The following is a 17,951-nucleotide window of genomic DNA, read 5'->3' on the forward strand; positions in this document are numbered from 1 at the left end:
TTGTTGCCTTTATCATTGCTGTGTCACACTGACCTACTGCATCTCTTTCTTAGAACTATACAGGGTATATAATTTTATTCCTTAGATGCTTACCATTTTCTGAGCAACCCAAAGGGTATACCTGTGTTGACTTTGTTTTAGCCACAGTATATTCTCAAATCACCATATATACATTTTTTAGGTAAATTTTAAATCATATACATTTCAGAACCATTGACAAAATTTAAATAAAAGACAAAGAGAAGAGGCCAACAATGTATTCAAGATTGCAAACAATTATTTCACATGGAACAAAACACAAACAATATCACTGCAAACATCATTGAAACAAGGTAAGACAAACAAAAAACCTCTGTAATATAGACCAGAAAAAATGTCGCCAGACACATTTTTTTCTTATGCAATTAGAATCTGTTGTGTTTAAAAACATATCCAAGCATTTAATTTTCAATCTTCAATGTCTTCCATTAAAACTAATTAGGACTAATTCTAAAAGTCAAAACTCAATTATCTTTAGCAGAATAAACAATCTGTGGGTTAAGAATCATAATTTGTTCTGAAACAACTCATGATTCTGCGGAGACATTTATTAGGTTTTGTCACTGGAGAAATTTTCAAAAGCACTGAATCTCTATGCTACAGATAGAAAAGACTCTAGAAGTTAAAAATAATATAAATCAAACACCTCATTTAACAGAAAAGTTTCTGACTCAAAGATAATTCTAACCTTAAGAATCAAGGCAGAGTAAGGAGTAAGAAACCAAGAACTTCTGAACCTTCTTCCTTTCAATAACCCCTCCCAACCCCACCACCAAAAAAAGCAAAGCCCTCAAACTTATTTAAGTTTGATTAAATGATGGATACTAATTTCTGTTGGCTCTGTGGTCTTACTGAGAAGCCCTACAACAACCTAAAACTGACTTAAGTTTACAGGAAAAAAGGGAAGATAATTAAAATATAATATGACCTATACTGGTACTCAAATCACAAAATACTAACCACTTGCAGTGGCATTATAAAAGTACCACTAAATTTCACCATAGAAATAGAAACAAAACCTAAATATAGGCCAAAGCTAAAGATGCAATGATAAAAAATAAAGTTAACACTAACTTATTACTTTTCATATATTCAAACACAAATATTACTGTGAGGCCATTACTACTAGAGGCCAGGCACTTCACTAGGCAACAGAGAAAAAGAACTCTGTATGTAACTACTATGTGACAGAAATGAAACAAAGTTAATCTGGTCAGTATTTTAGTAAAAAAAAAAAAATTAGTTACATAGTTAATTTAATTTTGCAAGAATAAAATATAAAAATAAAGCTGATATTTGGTTTCCTAAGGTTTTATTTTTTTTCAAGAGGAAAAAAAAAGCTAGGGACTATGCATAATATAGCAGAAAGAACTGAACTACTTTTCCTGCAATCTTGGGGCTAGCCTCAGCCCTCACACCAATAAACCATACAAAAGTAAAATAGTCACATATTATCTCTGGGTCTCAGTTTCCTTTGGTAAAGCAAGGAAATCCCATAAGATAGTTAGTAAGCTCCTTTGTTCATCTATGATTCCATGCCAATAGGCAGCAATAGAAAGAAGTGAGCAATCTTTTAAAAATATTTAAGCACACAAAATAAATTCAGACTCTCTGAAAAAATCTGAATAAGTGCTTTCTATGTATCAGAGATAAAACTAAATTAATATATTCAACATATTCAAAATTATTTGGCTTACACTTATGCACAGAAGTCTTTCCTTACCAAGAGAAGAAATTTTCCAAATCAACAGGAACAAAACAGTTCAACATCCTTCAAATTTCTTAATAATGGGAGGAAACAATGAGAAGAATGATAAAACCTGTTTTTGTCATGTTGCATCTAATTTTCCCTAAGTGTGTGGTGTTTTCAGTTCTTCATCAAAAAAATTTTTTTAAAATAAAACCACCTTTGAAACTAAAATGTTTAAGAAAACAACTGTCTTGGTCACTGACTTTAAACAAAAAAACATTAATTCTGCCAGAGGTGAGTCACAAAGCCTAAATATAAATAATTGCTAGTTGTATCAATTTACATAGTTCTGAGCTGACAGGGTATTTCATTTATTAGTCTACTGGAGAGATGGCCATCAACCTCACAAGATCTTTTTTAAAACAAAAAACAACTTTGATCACTGGGCAAGATATATCAGCAGTACTGTTATGACCTTTACACACCTGCGTCTCTCCCTGACCTCTGTTGTGGAGGAGACAGTGCCAGCAGTAGTTGTAGTCAGGGTTGTGGTAGAAGCTGCAGCATTTACAACAGTTGGAGCAACAGGAATGGTCACTGCCGTAGGAACACTTTCCTTTTCTTTTTCAGTACTATCCTCAGCCCACAAACGATTTGAGGTACTATAGCATCATAAGCAGCAACACAAAAAAGAGAAAAGGAAAACAGCTAAACAATGAAAGCACTTTCTAGCAGCTGAAAACACATGACTACAGGGATGGATTTTTTTAAAACGCAAGGTGAGACATCCTTAAATTATGAACCAAAAAGCTCACCCAGAGTTGTCAAAGAGAGAAATTTACATTTTAAGCAGTCTAATTCAAGTTAAGTTCATAGTTCAGGAACTTAAAATTTCCCCCAGACATGCATAATTGCCTCATTTTGGAACCAATTTTTGTCTGCAAATAAATTTAACAAGATAAATGAAAAAATCCAGAGCCCCACAATCTTCTAAACAAAAACGCATGCACATACATAAGCACACAGTAGACCTGAGCACAAAATGTATCTGTGACTTACCTGCTTTGTGTGCCTGCTGAGGAAGAACCCGTTGTAATCTTTGTAGTAGTGCTTGTGCTGGAAAGCAGGCTTTTCTGAAGCCCAGCTGCAGAGGTAACTGTTGGTGTTGATGTGGTGCTTGGAACACTAGAACTAATCAAATCATCTTGTCTTCTACCAAAGGAGCAACTAAACGAAAGAGTCATATCTATATAGGATGTGTTTGTATGTGTATTCTATAGTTAATGTCTATACATTATACAAATTACAAGGCTAGAAAAAAAATTTAAAAACTGTGTTCCTAAATACACCACCAGCTCCAGCACCAAGAGTTGCATCTACAACTTGCTAGAGTTTAGACAATTTCACTAATTCGGTAGTGTATCATTTTAGTGCCTCCTCCCAACTTTCTCAACAAGACAAAGATGATCTGATATTTCACATTTTTGAAACTATTCCACACCATATGGTCATGCCAGGCTGAGCCTGAAAAACACACTTTGGTTTTGTATTACCCAGGGAAAACAAGACGTTGACTTTTTTTTGAAGAAAATTATTTCGGCAATGGGTCAGATACCTCGAAGTAACCAATGCCTACATGATACTTGTTCACATCTTATTCTTCTTTTTGGTTGCTTTTGGTAAAGAAATTGTTTATACGGCTTTTTTTCCTCTTCAATATGATATTACCAACATTCCAACTGAAGGCATTTCCATAGCTCTGAGTTCTAGGGCAAGCCAAATCTTTCCCGATCAACAATGACAACTAGATCCATTAAGACACTGGCCTGTTTAAGTTGTTCTAGTCAAGGAGTTCCTTCTAAAGGAGTTCCTTTTAAATATGTAACAATCTAAAAAACATTTCATAATATTTGAAGCTTAATTATATAATAGGCATAAGAACAAATTATCACCTATCTTTAAATATATATCCTGTGTTTAGAGTAAGTTTTAAACAACAAAAACTCATATTTAATAAAAACACATATTTGTTTAAAATGATGTTAAACTGAGGGCTCCAAACAAATTGCCTCATATTTTTATAAATGAATACATAAAAACCACTTAAGAATAGTATTATTACCTTTTATGATAAGTTGATCCTTCATTAATTGAGCTATTTTTTTTAAGATCATCTTCCCATTTTCTCCTTGTATATGAACTACTTGTTCGCAAACTTGAAGAATCTCTGTTAAAAGAACACCCTTCAGATTCTGGTAGATAATTTTAAAATAGGATTAAGAAAGCTGTACACTAGTAAATATTAGTATAAGCTGAAACTAGTAAAAACCTTTGGGAAGACACTTAGGAATACCAATCAAGAAGATAAAGTAATTTCAGTACTAAGATTATACCCTAAGGTATAATTTTTCCCCTAAGTATGGGGGAAAATTCAGATATTTATAGAAATATGCTTTTTGATCACAAAATATAAAGTAGGGGAGATGCTTACTTTAACCGCAGAAGATCTACTTTATAGTATGTTATGTGCCGATAAAAAGAATGCTTATTAAAAATATATATTAACATATAAGACTGCTTATGAGATCTTAGGGGAAAAAAATCAAAAATTAGATATTATAACATGATTACAAGTATATTAAAAAGTTATTGGCCAGGTGCAGTGGTTCACACCTGTAACCCAACACTTTGAGAGGCCGAGGCGGGTGGATCACGAGGTCAGGAGTTCAAGACCAGCCTGGCCAAGATGGTGAAACCCTGTCTCTACTAAAAATAAAAAAATTAGCCGGGCATGGTGGCAGGTGCCTGTAATCCCAGCTACTTGAGAGGCCGAGGCAGAGAACTACTTGAACCTGACAGGTGGAGGTTGCAGTGAGCCGAGATTGCGCCACTGCACTCCAGCATGGGTGACAGAGCGAGACTCTGTCTCAAAAAAATAAATAAATAAAAATTAAAAAATAAAATTAAAAAACAAAATCAAATTCTATAAGCTGAAAAACAGGAAGAAACAAACTAAAATATTTAAACAATATTTAAACAAAAATATTTAAAACAAACTAAAATGATTAAGAGTAAGGGCTTTCCTTCCCTTCTTCTTTCCCCTTTCCTAAATGTTCCAAATATTTAGAGAACTCGTACTAGTTCGTGACCTTATCTCCTCCCACTTTCCCCTTACTCTGTTCCAGCCACATCTTCTTTGCTATTAAACCTGCACATACCAAGCCTGCACCTCCTCAGGACTATGTACCTGGTATTTTCTCCTTCAGGAATATCCTCCATCTCTTCCCACAATACATATCCGCACATAATTACAATGCTCATGTATTAACTCTAATGCTAGATAATAAAGATTTTATAGTGAATGCATAAAGCAAATCAAAATAAACTCACCTGTTTTCTTTCTCTTCAATGTCAGATGTACTGGCTAGTCGTCTTGGTATTGTAGGTGCAACATATGCAAGCCTAGTTCCTTTACTATCTTTCTCCTACACAACAGGGAAAAAAATAAGTAAAAATTAATTTGTGTACTGACTATAGGCAATGCTAAAAGTATTAAGAAAAGGTTATTCAATAATGTATAATTACGTAGCTATCATAGTTTACAGTATTTCAACAATTCCTAGCTAAACTCTAAAATTAATGTCAATCAATAATCAGCCTGTTCAAATTAGTTTTCTTTCTCTTTTAGCCTAGAATCAGATAATATTTTACTAAGAAAGGAAAAAAATTTCTCCAGATTTTAATGACTTTTTCCAAAACTTCTGTAACAGATTAAAGTAATACTGTGTCATAGGCTGAAATATCTTTATTTCTTCCAGAGAAATAAACTTTCAAATATGGTTCACTGAGAGGTCTCAAGCATTTATATTATACAAGCTATTTAGAACCTTGATAATCAATGCTCTCAAATACATCAAAATAGTCAAAACAAATATTATTTAAATTATATTTATCCAAATATGGCTAAGAGTGTGTAGTGACAATGACACTCTAATACATTCCTAGTAAGCTGGCATAAAATACCTGGAAACCAACTGCACAATAAACTGATAAAAAAGCAAAAATAATAGAATTACTTGATGAGAACTTTCATCTGAATTTCTGATACAAGGAAACATTTCTAAGTATAGAAAGAAAACTGTATGGGCAAAAAATAGTCCAAGCACTGAATATGCTGTAGAAATAAATACTAGTATTGAATAAACTGTGGTACATCCTATATAATGCAGTATTAATACCGCCTCTCAAAATAGAGTTATTAAATTTACTCATTAAGACAAAGTTGCTTGTAATATGATAGATGAAAAACCTGGCATTTTTTTTCAGATACTGAATAAATGTAACCTATGAGTATACTAACATTCTAGAATAAATGTGTTCCTATGTTTTTTAAACTTCAGAAAGCTTCTTGAATCATAATAAACAAAATAAGCCTGCTCCTTAATACAGTTCTATTATAAATTCTCAAGTAAGATAACAGATTCCTTTAACAGAGTACAGTCCCATAATTTATGTTTTAGGCAAATACATCTGATCTTTCCAGTATTTATAATTCTGCATAAATTACATTTGTCTTACGTAATTCATTAAGGTTAATTAACTTGATACCTAGATCTAAAGATAACTAGCAGAAAATCTACCAGATTTGATGTTCTTGGAAAAGAAATCATAGGAGTTTTCATAGAAACCAGACTGTGAAATAGATTACCTTTTCTTTATTATCCAAAGAGGAGGAAAGTCTGGGACTTGAAGCTGAACGTGTAACACCTGCAGTATCTTTTTCTTTTTGACCCTCTTTAGATGCTGTGATTTCAGCAAGTGCACCATAGCTGCCTGTCTTTCTAAGTCCTAACCTCCAAGTTGCAGGAGACTCATCTTTTCTCTCTTCTTCTTTGGGAGAAATTTTTGTAGCTGTGGTTGGAAACTGTGTTTATTTTATTTTTTAGGAAAAGAAAAAAATTTTTAAAGCTGATCAGTCCTTAAATTGGAAACAATAAGTTTACAGATAATATATTTAAAATTATAGTTTACAGTTTCAGGATAAAACACTTTTACTAAATAGGTTAATGTCTTAGTAAAAAATGTAAAGATCTAAAAATTTTAAAGAAATAGACTACCTTCCTAGGGGTTAGACTTAAGAAAACACACTACACACTTTATATCACACAGAAAAATTATGATGCAAATACAGAAATGAGCACACCGTAACGACTAAAAACCATGCATCTTTGGAACCAATTTATATTAAACTTGTTATGTTGTAACCTAATATAAATTCTTGCACATAGAAATGCCTCACCATAGATTTTTCACCCTTACTGGGCACAAGAACAATGCCAGTTTTGCGCAAGCCCTGCCTCCATGATGCAGGATCTACTGATTCCACCACAGGCATGATAGGAGCAATGAAATCATACTAAAGCCAATTAAAATAAGACAGGTAAAGAGATAAAGATTGAAAGCATGAAAACAGAAAAGGGAAGTTATGAACAATAAGTATTTTCTTCATTTTAAAATAATTTTATAATAAATTAAACCCCAATAATTGGGTAATGATCCAATCTTTAAAAGTCACTGGGAACAAGTTCTAATTTTAGCATGAGATAATCTGAAAAAAATCTAATAAACTTCTAAAGCAATTAAGGGCATATAGAGTAGATAATATAGCATGTGACTGAACAAACTACTGCACATGAATTTTGTTTTTAATCCATGTATATACTCTGGTTAAAAAATTTTATGTCCAATATAATCAACAAAACTAGTAACTGATATTTTTCCAATTATAATACTTTTTTTTTAACATCACAGCCTGAAATTTACTGATTTCCCCACCAAACATTAACTGTTTCAACTATAATAAAAACTAATTTTATGTACAAATATTTATGCTATTTTAAGGGCTTTCCAACAACCCTAATGCAACCTCTGTTATCTTTAGATCACTTCATCAACTTCACTTCTAGAATTTCTATACTCAACCACAGTTAACTATATAGATTGGTGAATACAGCGACTAACTAGCTGCCACAAGCATAGGGTATTAATAATTTTTTTAAAATCATGTCTTTCATATCTATTGCCAACATTTGCTATAATTAGCAGGTTAACAGGGCTTGTTAAAGCTCCCATGATGATGCTTGAGGGCTACTTCATGGACAAAACTGTTATAAAGATATACCTCTGGTACTTCCAGTAATGAATTGCTATCAATAGGGTCTAAGCATTCCTCAGTTCCTAAAATGTGCACCAAAGTGCTCCAGAGTGTCACAACAAAATCACAGGGGCCCTGTAGAATATTTTAAAGTTTTGAGAGAAGCACAGTGACATCTCATAGACACTGCACAAACTGCCATTTTGATCACATTTGCATCAAACTACTTAATGAGACAAACAGGCAATTCCTTTCGCCAGTGGCACTGTGAAAAAAACCTCCCAAACACTAGGGGCTCCAATGACCAAGAAAGTTTGCGAACTCTAATGGTCTGTGCAATATGATAGGTACTGAGACAGCTGCTTATTGATTGGTGAGTTTATAGGGCTACATTGTAAATGCTAGGCTTTGTGGAACACAGATAATATTAATACACAAATGACTGAGTGTGGCTGTAACCAATAAAACTTTAGGGACAATGACAGTTTTTTAATTTTTTTTCTCCAACCAGTTTGCTATACAAAAACAGGTAATGGGCCAGGTTTGGCCCACCAGCCATAGTTTGCCAACACCCACATTAGGTCCCCCACCTCCTCAAAAAACAGAAACAAAAACAAAAACAAACAAAAAACCTGGAAACAAACTTTTTTCCCCCATTATAAAACAGCCAGAGATCAGATAACATTTATTGTTATAAATGAAGCTAACATTTAACAAATATTTACTAGTGTGTGACCCTCAGCTAAGTGCTTCACATTGGTTATTCTGTTTCAACCTTATAATTACCCAATGAAATACTACTATTACTGTTATTTTAGAGTTGAGAAAAACGAGGCAGTACTATCTATCAATTTTGAAATGGGCATTTGTTACACTGTAATGGCTGATATACCTCCACTCTGCCCAACATGAATTTGGATTTAAGTACTGCTTTATATGTCTAAAGGCGCCTTTTAATTTTACTTGATATATAAATAAACCCTTCCTGAAATACTTAACTATACCTCCTCCTCCATTAAACTCTCTTCTTTGGCTTTTTTAACTGGATGCTATCTTGACCTTCTTTTTCGTTTTACTCTGACCATTCCTTTTCTTGACTGACTCTGTGTATGTGTGTGTGTGTGTGTGTATACAACATTCCTTATACAGGCTGTGTGTGTGTGTGTGTGTGTTTGTGTACAACTTTCCTTGTGCTAGCCCTTCCAGAGCCTGCTTTTGGATCTCTCATATTCTCTTTCTACTTTCTTCTCCTGGGGAGTTAGGAGGACGGTCTTTACTTCCTCAGGCTAAATATTAATTGTAGTCAGCTTATTCTCAAATGTGTTATTCCCAGTCTAGTCCCCTAAATTTCCAGTCCTAATTTTACCTGTAGAGTGGACAATCTAGAACTATAACTGAAAACTTGAAACTCAGTATGTCTAAAATAAAACAGCTTTACTTCCAAACCATCTCTTCTTCAGTTCCCTAATTCTGTTAATGGCACTAAGTATATCTCTTCAATCTCCTATGTTTCAAACTTCACAATTATGTTAGACCTTCTCTGTCATTTTCCTCCATGCATAAATTAGAGGTCAAGTCTCTAAATCTCCTCTCCTTTATAAGCCCAGAGTCACTTCTCTAGTTCATATTCTTATCATTGTGGGCAACTTCAATGACTTTCTAATAAACCTTTTCTCAGTAAGCCTCTCATCTTCAAAGCTGTACACTGCTGTCAGAATAATATTCTATAAAGAATAATTCTCTCATGGCATTGTTCAAACATCTTCCATGACTCTCTACTACTTATCAAATAAATTATAAAAGTGTTATCCTACAATTGAAGACATCCTGCAATATGGTTCTACTTTTCCTGTTTACTTTGTATATATGCACCCTATAAATCAATCAAATGGAACAATTCATTTTTCCTGCGAAAGTATTCCATATTATCCCCACTTGCTCATATTGTTTTTCTTCTCTCCCTTTCAACAAGTTTTACGAGCCCTTCTTCTCTCAGGTGGAGTACTACCTACTTTAAGATTTATCTAAAATGTCCTGATTCTATTAAGTCAAATATAATTTCTTCTCCTTTTAAATCATGCTACATCTGTACATTTCGATTGGACTTTATATACCCACAGCACATAGCAGTCTTCTGTTAAATTATTAGCTATTACATTGAATCCAATTAACCAGAACACTTAATTCCATAAAAATTCTGAATTTTTACCATCAAGTAAAGAAAATGCCATTTACATTTTATTGGAATGTACACCCATATAGAAGAATAGACATTCTGCTTTAGAGATCCCAACAATATTTATTTTGACTAGAGAGGCTTATATAAACTTAGTTAACAATTTTAAGCACAAAATCAAACTGGTGGTTTTATAGATAACATCTCCATAAATTATCAGCTTGATATTGCTACAGAAACAGTTCTTTAATTTCAGCGGAAGGGTTAAGGAATTAAGGAAAGATCATTTAAAGTAAACACATCTATCTTTCACCATAGTTATCCCAAGTTACTAAAAGAAAATAAGCGTATAAAACTGTTTCGTGTGCTTCCGTTTTTGTGATCTGTCTTGCCATGAACACAAGTGCACACATACATAGTTTATGTACTGGGGTAGGAAGCTGGAAAACTTGATAACTTTATCTAAATATTAGAAGTGGAGTCATGACTGGGAACCTAAAAACAGATAATTGCAAAACCTTTTAAGATGCAATTAGAAATTAACAATCTGTTTAAGGAAATTTGTATGTTAGCTCACTAAAGTTACAGATAAACTTGAAAAAATTTTAAAAAATACTAATATGCTAAATTAAAGTAGATACAGGAGTATAAGAATCACTGAATATAACAGGTTTTAAAAGTCATACAATATTGATAAGAAGACTCCCTCTTCAGCTGGGCATGGTGGCTCATGCCTGTAATCCCAGCACCTTGGGAGGCTGAGGCGGGTGGATCACGAGGTCAGGAGATCGAGACCATCCTGGCTAACAGAGTGAAACCCCGTCTCTACTAAAAATACAAAAAATTAGCCAGGTGTGGTGGTGGGTGCCTGTAGTCCCAGCTACTCAGGAGGCTGAGGCAGGAGAATGGCGTGAACCCGGGAGGCGGAGCTTGCAGTGAGCCGAGATCGTGCTACTGCACTCCAGCCTGGGTAACAGAGCAAGACTCCATCTCAAAAAAAAAAAAAAAAAAAAAGACTGCCCCCTCTTCATTAAAAAAAAAATTTCAGGCCAGGCACAGTGGCTCATGCCTGTAATCCTAGCACTTTGGGAGGCCGAGACAGGTGGATCACCTGAGGTCAGGAGTTTGAGACCAACCCAGCCAACATGATGAAACCCTGTCTCTATTAAAAATAAAAAAATTAGCTGGGTGTGGTGGCAGGTGTCTGTAATTCAGCTACTCGGGAGGCTGAGGCAGGAGAATAGCTTGAATCTGAGGTTGCAGTGAGCCGAGATTGTGCCACTGCACCCTAGCCTGGGTGACAAGAGTGAAACTCTGTCTCAAAAAAAAAAAAAATTCAAAATTTTTACACATGATTGTTTTGAATAAAATTTGGTTACAAAACTTTAAGAACAAAGAAACAACATAATCTTCAAAGTAAGTTATGGCGCTTGAAACTGAGAATAAAATAGTTTCTAAATATGCAAATTTAGAAGCAGATGTTATTATATTAGTTTAATTACAGAATCAAGAGTGATTCTGAATAAGAACTTTTACAGCAAAGAGATTACTGGCCCACTATACTAACAGAGGTTATAAAGTATTTCTTTTCAGTTAGGGCATTAGGTATAAATTGAGAACTACATTGCCATAAATGTTGGCTGTATATGAGAAAAAGAAAATTGAACACAGGAAGTTTACCGTAATAACAGGAAAGGGATTACTTAGCCAAATACCCAAAAGATAGAGAGCCAGTGCTGGGTGCAGTGGCTCACGCCTGTAACCCCAGTACATTGGGTGGGCGGATCACAAGGTCAGGAGTTCGAGAATACCCTGGCTAACATGGTGAAAACCCATCTCTACTAAAAATATAATTAGCCAGGTGTGGTGGAGGTGCCTGTGATCCCTGCTACTCAGTAGGCTGAGACAGAAGAATCGCTTAAACCTGGGAGGCAGATGTTGCAATGAGCCAAGATCGTGCCATTGCACTCCAGCCCGGGTGATACAGCAAGACTCTGTCTCAAAAAGAAAAAAAAAAAAAAAAAAGCCAGTTTCTTGCCTAGGTATTCCAGGGAGATGGAATTTCTGATAACCTTATAGTCTAAACAGATCAAAAGATGCAGGAATGAATTTAGTATTCACTGAAGAAGTACATGGGGGTCCTAGAAGTAAAATAAGCTTTAATTAAAGCAGTTTATAGTGACGCTAGTTATAGGATGATTAACAGTCTTCAAAATTTTGCAGACAAACTGCTTTTAGAGAATTTCTTACTAAAGCATACATAATTATTATCATATGAACATGAGTTCTAACTGAATTCAAGAAGTCCTCAGTTTTGGAATATGTAAGGTAAGATAAGTCATTCATACCGTTTCTCAATATTCAAACTATGTACCAATGAAACCAACACATTTCTACCACTAATAATTTACATTACTGCCTTCCTTGGGAAGTTTGAGAGAAGGATTATTACTAACAGCAGGGATTTTTTTTTTATTCTGTAGTTTATGATTTCAAAAAGATCTATATTTTGACCACCGAAAGCCAAATCCAAATATTGGCAAGACTGACAACACAACAGAAATGTGTGAGGATTTAAAAACCAATCAGTCCTTAAACTCATGCAAATAATGTCAAACGAGCAACAAAATAAGAAGTTCAAAGGCAACTAAACACAATGTACAATCCAAGTGGACCCCTGATTTTAAAAAACAAACAGAAAGACTCAAAGGACAACTGGGAAAATCTGGGTATGTATATTAGTTATTAATAACATAAATAATAGTATTATACCAAAGTTAAATTTCCTAAGTGTGATTATTTTGAGAATGAAGGATAATAGCCTTGTACTAGGAGATACATACTGACATATTTAGGCATGAAGTGTTATGATTACTGCAATCAATTTTTCAAGGGTTTGGTTAAAAAAAAAGATACGTGTGGACAGAGAGGGAAATGATTAAAAAAAGGACGGGTGAAGAGAAATCTTTGAAAAGAGACTAGTAGGTCAAACATAAACAAACAAAAACTCTTAATCGTTAATTTGGGTTAAAAGAAAGATAGGTTCCAGAGAAGCAGGAAAACGTAAAGTCTTAAAAAGATCAACACACTAACTGGAAAACACTGCTTCGGTGGAGAGAAGAGACAAGAGGGATGGAGAACAGAGAGAGAACAGAATGAGAGAAGAGAAAGAAAACTAACATTTTGAAAACACACTCAGTTTACTGGCCAGGCTATCTCAACCAATCCTTACAATATTAACTGTATTTCTCTTTATTTTATTTTGTTATACAAAAGGAAGATAGTAAGTAACTTGCTCAAGGTCATAACAACTAAGGTAGAGTCAGGAGCTCATCTCTGGTTTATCTGACCTCAGAGATCGTGCTCCTAACTGGCATACCAAAGTTGCCTGCCTAATGCTTTGTACTATGAGTTTAAAAAATTTGGATTCTAGTTCTCTCATTGACTTGTGGTAGTAGTTTTTGTAACTTACCCATGTGTGAAATTATCAACATGCACACCTCTACTTAATAGAGATAAAGGATATAAAACCTGAGCTTCTCAAAATAAAAGTTAGAAATAAAAACTAATACAATCATTGATTTTAATATTACAAAAATTTTTATCTTTCCGCCATTTATTATCAACTGTATGTAATATTTGTTAACTACCAACTATAATATCAACAGTAATATCAACTGCAAAAAGGATAAAAAAACAAGATTCAGAAGAAATCTCATTCAACTTAGAAACATAAATACATATTTATATTCTGAAATCTTACATATTTTTGGAACAGACTATAAAAATTCAGAATTACTTTAATGAGTTAGTCCAACTGGTACATAAATAGAATACATGTATTTTCAGCAAATACAATTTTGGCTTACCTTTTTAATAGGTGATGTAGGTGTTGCTTGACCTGATGACACAGTAGGTGTTGTAACAGCTACAGGAGCTGCTTGTGTACTGGAAGTGTTGGCATTAGTCACAGAAGCCAGCGGTTTTGTCTTATCTATTAAAGACAAACAATTAAGAGTCAAGATTCCATATATATTTGGTCTCAATGGCTGGGAAAAAATCATTTTATATTCCATTTTTGTTTAAGGTTTTGTTAACTAAAAGTCTTTCCCCACTGTGATTCCTTTTCGCAAGTCAGTTTTTCAGGGAGCTTCTAGACTTGTCTCTCTATATATGCTGAAATAAATAGTTAAGATAATAAAGATACACAACAAAGCTTCTGACAATAAAACGCACAAATAGAATCTGACTTCTGTACTTTTAAAATGAAGAAAATAAAAAGAAATTTAAGATTTAAAATTTGAATGCATGAATGCAATGTAACTAAAAACTTAACAATAGCTATGCAATTTTCTAATGGATAAACAACTATTATTACTGATCTAAAACTGATGGTTCCTCTTTAATCAAGGAAATCTAAAAGTGCTTTTGTCAATAATTACCTTACATTCCTGTCAAACAGTACGGTTAAACACGTCCCAAAGAGCATGTCTTCCCACTCCTAAAATGTCTACAGTTAAATGGGCACAATATCATCTTCTTGGAAAATAATCCACCTAACTGTGTAGAGAATCAATCAACAAATAATAAGTGTCCCCATTCCTCAAGTAGTGCCCTAGGTACTAGGGATATATCAGCCAATGAAAAGACAAAATACCTTCACTTACAGTCTAGTAGGAGATATAAATAACAAATAAGATAAACCCCATGTACCACCATCCAACTTATTTATTTACTTTGAGACAGGGTCTTGTTCTGTTGCCCAGGTTGGGGTACAGTGGCATGATCTTGGCTCACTGAAGCCTGTTACCCAGGCTCAAGTGATCTTCCCACCTCAGCCTCTTGAGTAGCTGGGACTACAGGTGTGCACTACCACACCTACTAATTTTTTTTTTTTGTAAAGACAGGGCTTCCCCATGTTCCCAGGCTGGTCTTGAACTCGTGAGCTTAAACAATCCTCCAGACTTGGACTCCCAAACTGCTGAGATTACTAGCATGATCCACAGCACCCAGCCCCACTATCCAACTTATTTTGTAAATGTTATTAATATTGCTGTAGTCTTTCTATCCATTTGATTTCAACAAAGAACAAAAAAGTCCTAGAAGAAAGAACCCTAAAAGCAAAAATGTACTTCTCTTTCTCATTTTCTCAACTAACTTTCACATTTGTGAACTGTTTGAAAGGTAACTAAAACTTATGATTGCACTCTCATTTTTATCTGCTTTATGAGAAGAGAAAGAACACTGAAGAAAAACTGTTTTGGCAAATAATTTATTTTACAAAGTTCAGCAAAATAGTTATTTTACGTCAAATAGTTATTTTACGTCAAATAGTTTCCCAAGGAAATAACCTTACAAAAAGTAGAAAGAACAAATGGTTTACAAATTGTCAAATTAAGCTGTAGCTCTACAGGGAAATGGCTGCTTTCTCAAGCTTTCCAAATAAAGTATGATAAAGCCTAGTTGATATTAAAAGAGTGAGAGGAAAGGAACCACACAGCGTTTACATGGATTAATTCTTGAGACAGAGTCAAATTTTCCTGGCACAACTGACCACTAGCAACAGGAAGAACAAAATTATCATAGTACAATGCTTCAGAGGAACATTTAAAGTTAGCTCAGTGAGAAACTGAGTAGAGAGCAATTAGTACGTTTCAATTCCAAACCGGGAACAAATACAATGCAATTTGATGGTAATTAGTTATATTTAATAGAATACTAGAGTTTTAAGAACCATCCAGGTCATATAGCCCGATTTTTCTCATTTTATAATCAAGGAAATTCAACCAAAAGATAGCAGAAGATCTGCTGGCTAGTGGTAAAACTGGCCTAAGGTCTCTTGTTTGTTTTAAATAGTTCCTTGGTGTCTAACATTGAACAGTGACTTGAATACAAACAAGGGCTAACGAAGAAAAAATTTAGTCAACAAAAACCTAGACATCTTTCAAAGAGATGCCTGGACTTCTAGTTCTTGAATTATACTACCTAAGTAGTAAAAGACTTAAAATACAAGTTAGGAGATCTGGGTGCAAGTCTTGGCTCTCTCGTGCACATAGTTTAATTTGTAATGATATACTTGACTACAGACTGAGAGCTAAGTAATGTCTCCCAGGGAGGAGATTAACTGCATAAAAATAACTTTAGGCTATAGGTTGAGCACAGTGGCTCATGCCTGTAATCCCAGCACTTTGGGAGGCTGAGGTGGAAGAATTGCTTGAGGACAGGAGTTCAAGACTGGCCTCAGAAAAATAGTTAACCCTACAAAAAACAAAAATAAAATTAGGTGTGCATGGTGACATGTGCTTGTTGTCCCAGCTACTGGAGAAGCTGAGGAGGATCACTTGAACCCAGGAGTTTGAGAATAAGGTAAATGTTCATCAGAATGGAAACAGACATATTTAATAGAATACTATACAATAGCTAAAAAAAAAAAAAATGCAGATAAAGTTATAGAAATAGATTTATAGACAAATATAAAAAACATAAAAAGATGTATAACAATTCCTACCATATAAAAAAACACAAAACAATATTATAATTGTTATATGTTACATATGAATACACATATGTAAGAGTATAAAAATGAACTAGAAGATTACAGAAAAAAACTCATGATAGTGATTGCCTTTGAAGGAAGGAAAGGGAACCAGACTAGGGTGGGTGACTAAAAAAAACATCTATAATGTTTTAACTTTATTTAAAAAATTGAAGTAAATATGATTAAATGTCACAGTAGTTAAAGTCTTAAGTCTAGGTTGTTGGAATATGAATGTTTATTATATTATACTTTTCTGTATCTTTAAAATTTCTCAAAACAAAGCAAATTCCCCCACACCCTCACAGGAAAGAATTTTTACTCCATTCCTACTTTACTATTTCTTAGGGAAAATTTGGGATGCTGTTGGGACCGGCATCCTGGACGTTTGGACCTCAGAAGGAACAGGAGCATTTCTGAATTGCTGAGAACCCACTCACAACCTATCTGTACCTAAGGAGTCTTAGAAGCCTCTGCAACTTCTTTAAATATAGGTCGGCAAAATGCAGAGGTGAACAACAGCCTCCAGATAATTAAATAATAATAAATTCACAACTATATGTAAGTTTCTAGCATTCACTGAAAGATAATTTAGTAGCGTGGCAGGTATCTAAACAAGTAGCAAATCAGTCTGAAAAATTTAAAAATTACGTCTGATCTTGTCTTATTTTACACTGCCACAAAATTCAACGAAAATGCATTTATCTTTTAATTTTACCTGTTTCAGCTTCTGATTCCGAGTCATCTTCCTCATCTTCTTCACTAGAGCAGCTAGACTCATCCTTCTTTCCTTCTTCTTCTTCATCAACCTTTTCTTGTTCCAGAGATTCAATACGGGATGCGTTTTTCTCTGGTTCAATAATCAACGTCTCTTTGCTGTTAAAGGAAAACAGTGTTCAAATGATTAGAAACATAAAAGGTTAAAATATATTCATTCTTCTCAGATCCACAATAATCATGCCTGTGGCCACTATGCCAACTCATTCACAAAAGTAACAAATGTACTTGAATATTTTACTCACTTTTTAAAGGTCTTCTGTGACTGATTATTGTCCATATTTGCTGTTGATTCAATTAGTGGAGATTTCTTGTCCCGTTTTTCACTATGGAGCTTTGTACAAAGTTATGCAAAGGAAAATAAGAAAACTATTAAAATACTATTACTAAGATGCAGAGTTTAAAATAATAACAAAGTAGTTTTTCAGACATTAAATAAGACAAAACAAAGAAATAAATAAATTTTTACCTGAAAAGGGAAGAGCTTGAATAAAGAATGAAATAGACTAGACAATTAAAAAGTTCCATGCAGGGCTAAGATGGATTTTTTACATCCCTCCAACTTTACTGAAAAAGTCGA

General features: G+C 34.0%; 1 protein-coding gene across 6 annotated transcripts in view; it reads right to left on the reverse strand.

Annotated features, from left to right (window-relative positions):
- PPP1R12A (protein phosphatase 1 regulatory subunit 12A) overlaps positions 1–17,951 on the reverse strand; it is a 166,306-nt gene that overhangs the window by 35,962 nt on the left and 112,393 nt on the right. For 3 of the 6 annotated variants that reach the window (XM_024257404.3, XM_054527433.1, XM_054527434.1), the window contains exons 7-14: positions 17,617–17,705; positions 17,313–17,470; positions 13,929–14,053; positions 6,438–6,653; positions 5,120–5,214; positions 3,852–3,956; positions 2,789–2,956; positions 2,215–2,391 (exon numbers count right to left, since the gene is read on the reverse strand). In XM_024257404.3, the coding sequence (XP_024113172.2) occupies positions 2,215–2,391; positions 2,789–2,956; positions 3,852–3,956; positions 5,120–5,214; positions 6,438–6,653; positions 13,929–14,053; positions 17,313–17,470; positions 17,617–17,705 (1,133 nt within the window). The remainder of the gene's footprint in view (positions 1–2,214; positions 2,392–2,788; positions 2,957–3,851; positions 3,957–5,119; positions 5,215–6,437; positions 6,654–13,928; positions 14,054–17,312; positions 17,471–17,616; positions 17,706–17,951) is intronic. The other 3 variants (XM_024257405.2, XM_024257406.3, XM_054527432.1) reach the window with 3 other exon arrangements.

Source organism: Pongo abelii, chromosome 10 (assembly GCF_028885655.2).
Source record: "Pongo abelii isolate AG06213 chromosome 10, NHGRI_mPonAbe1-v2.0_pri, whole genome shotgun sequence".
NCBI lineage: Eukaryota > Metazoa > Chordata > Mammalia > Primates > Hominidae > Pongo > Pongo abelii.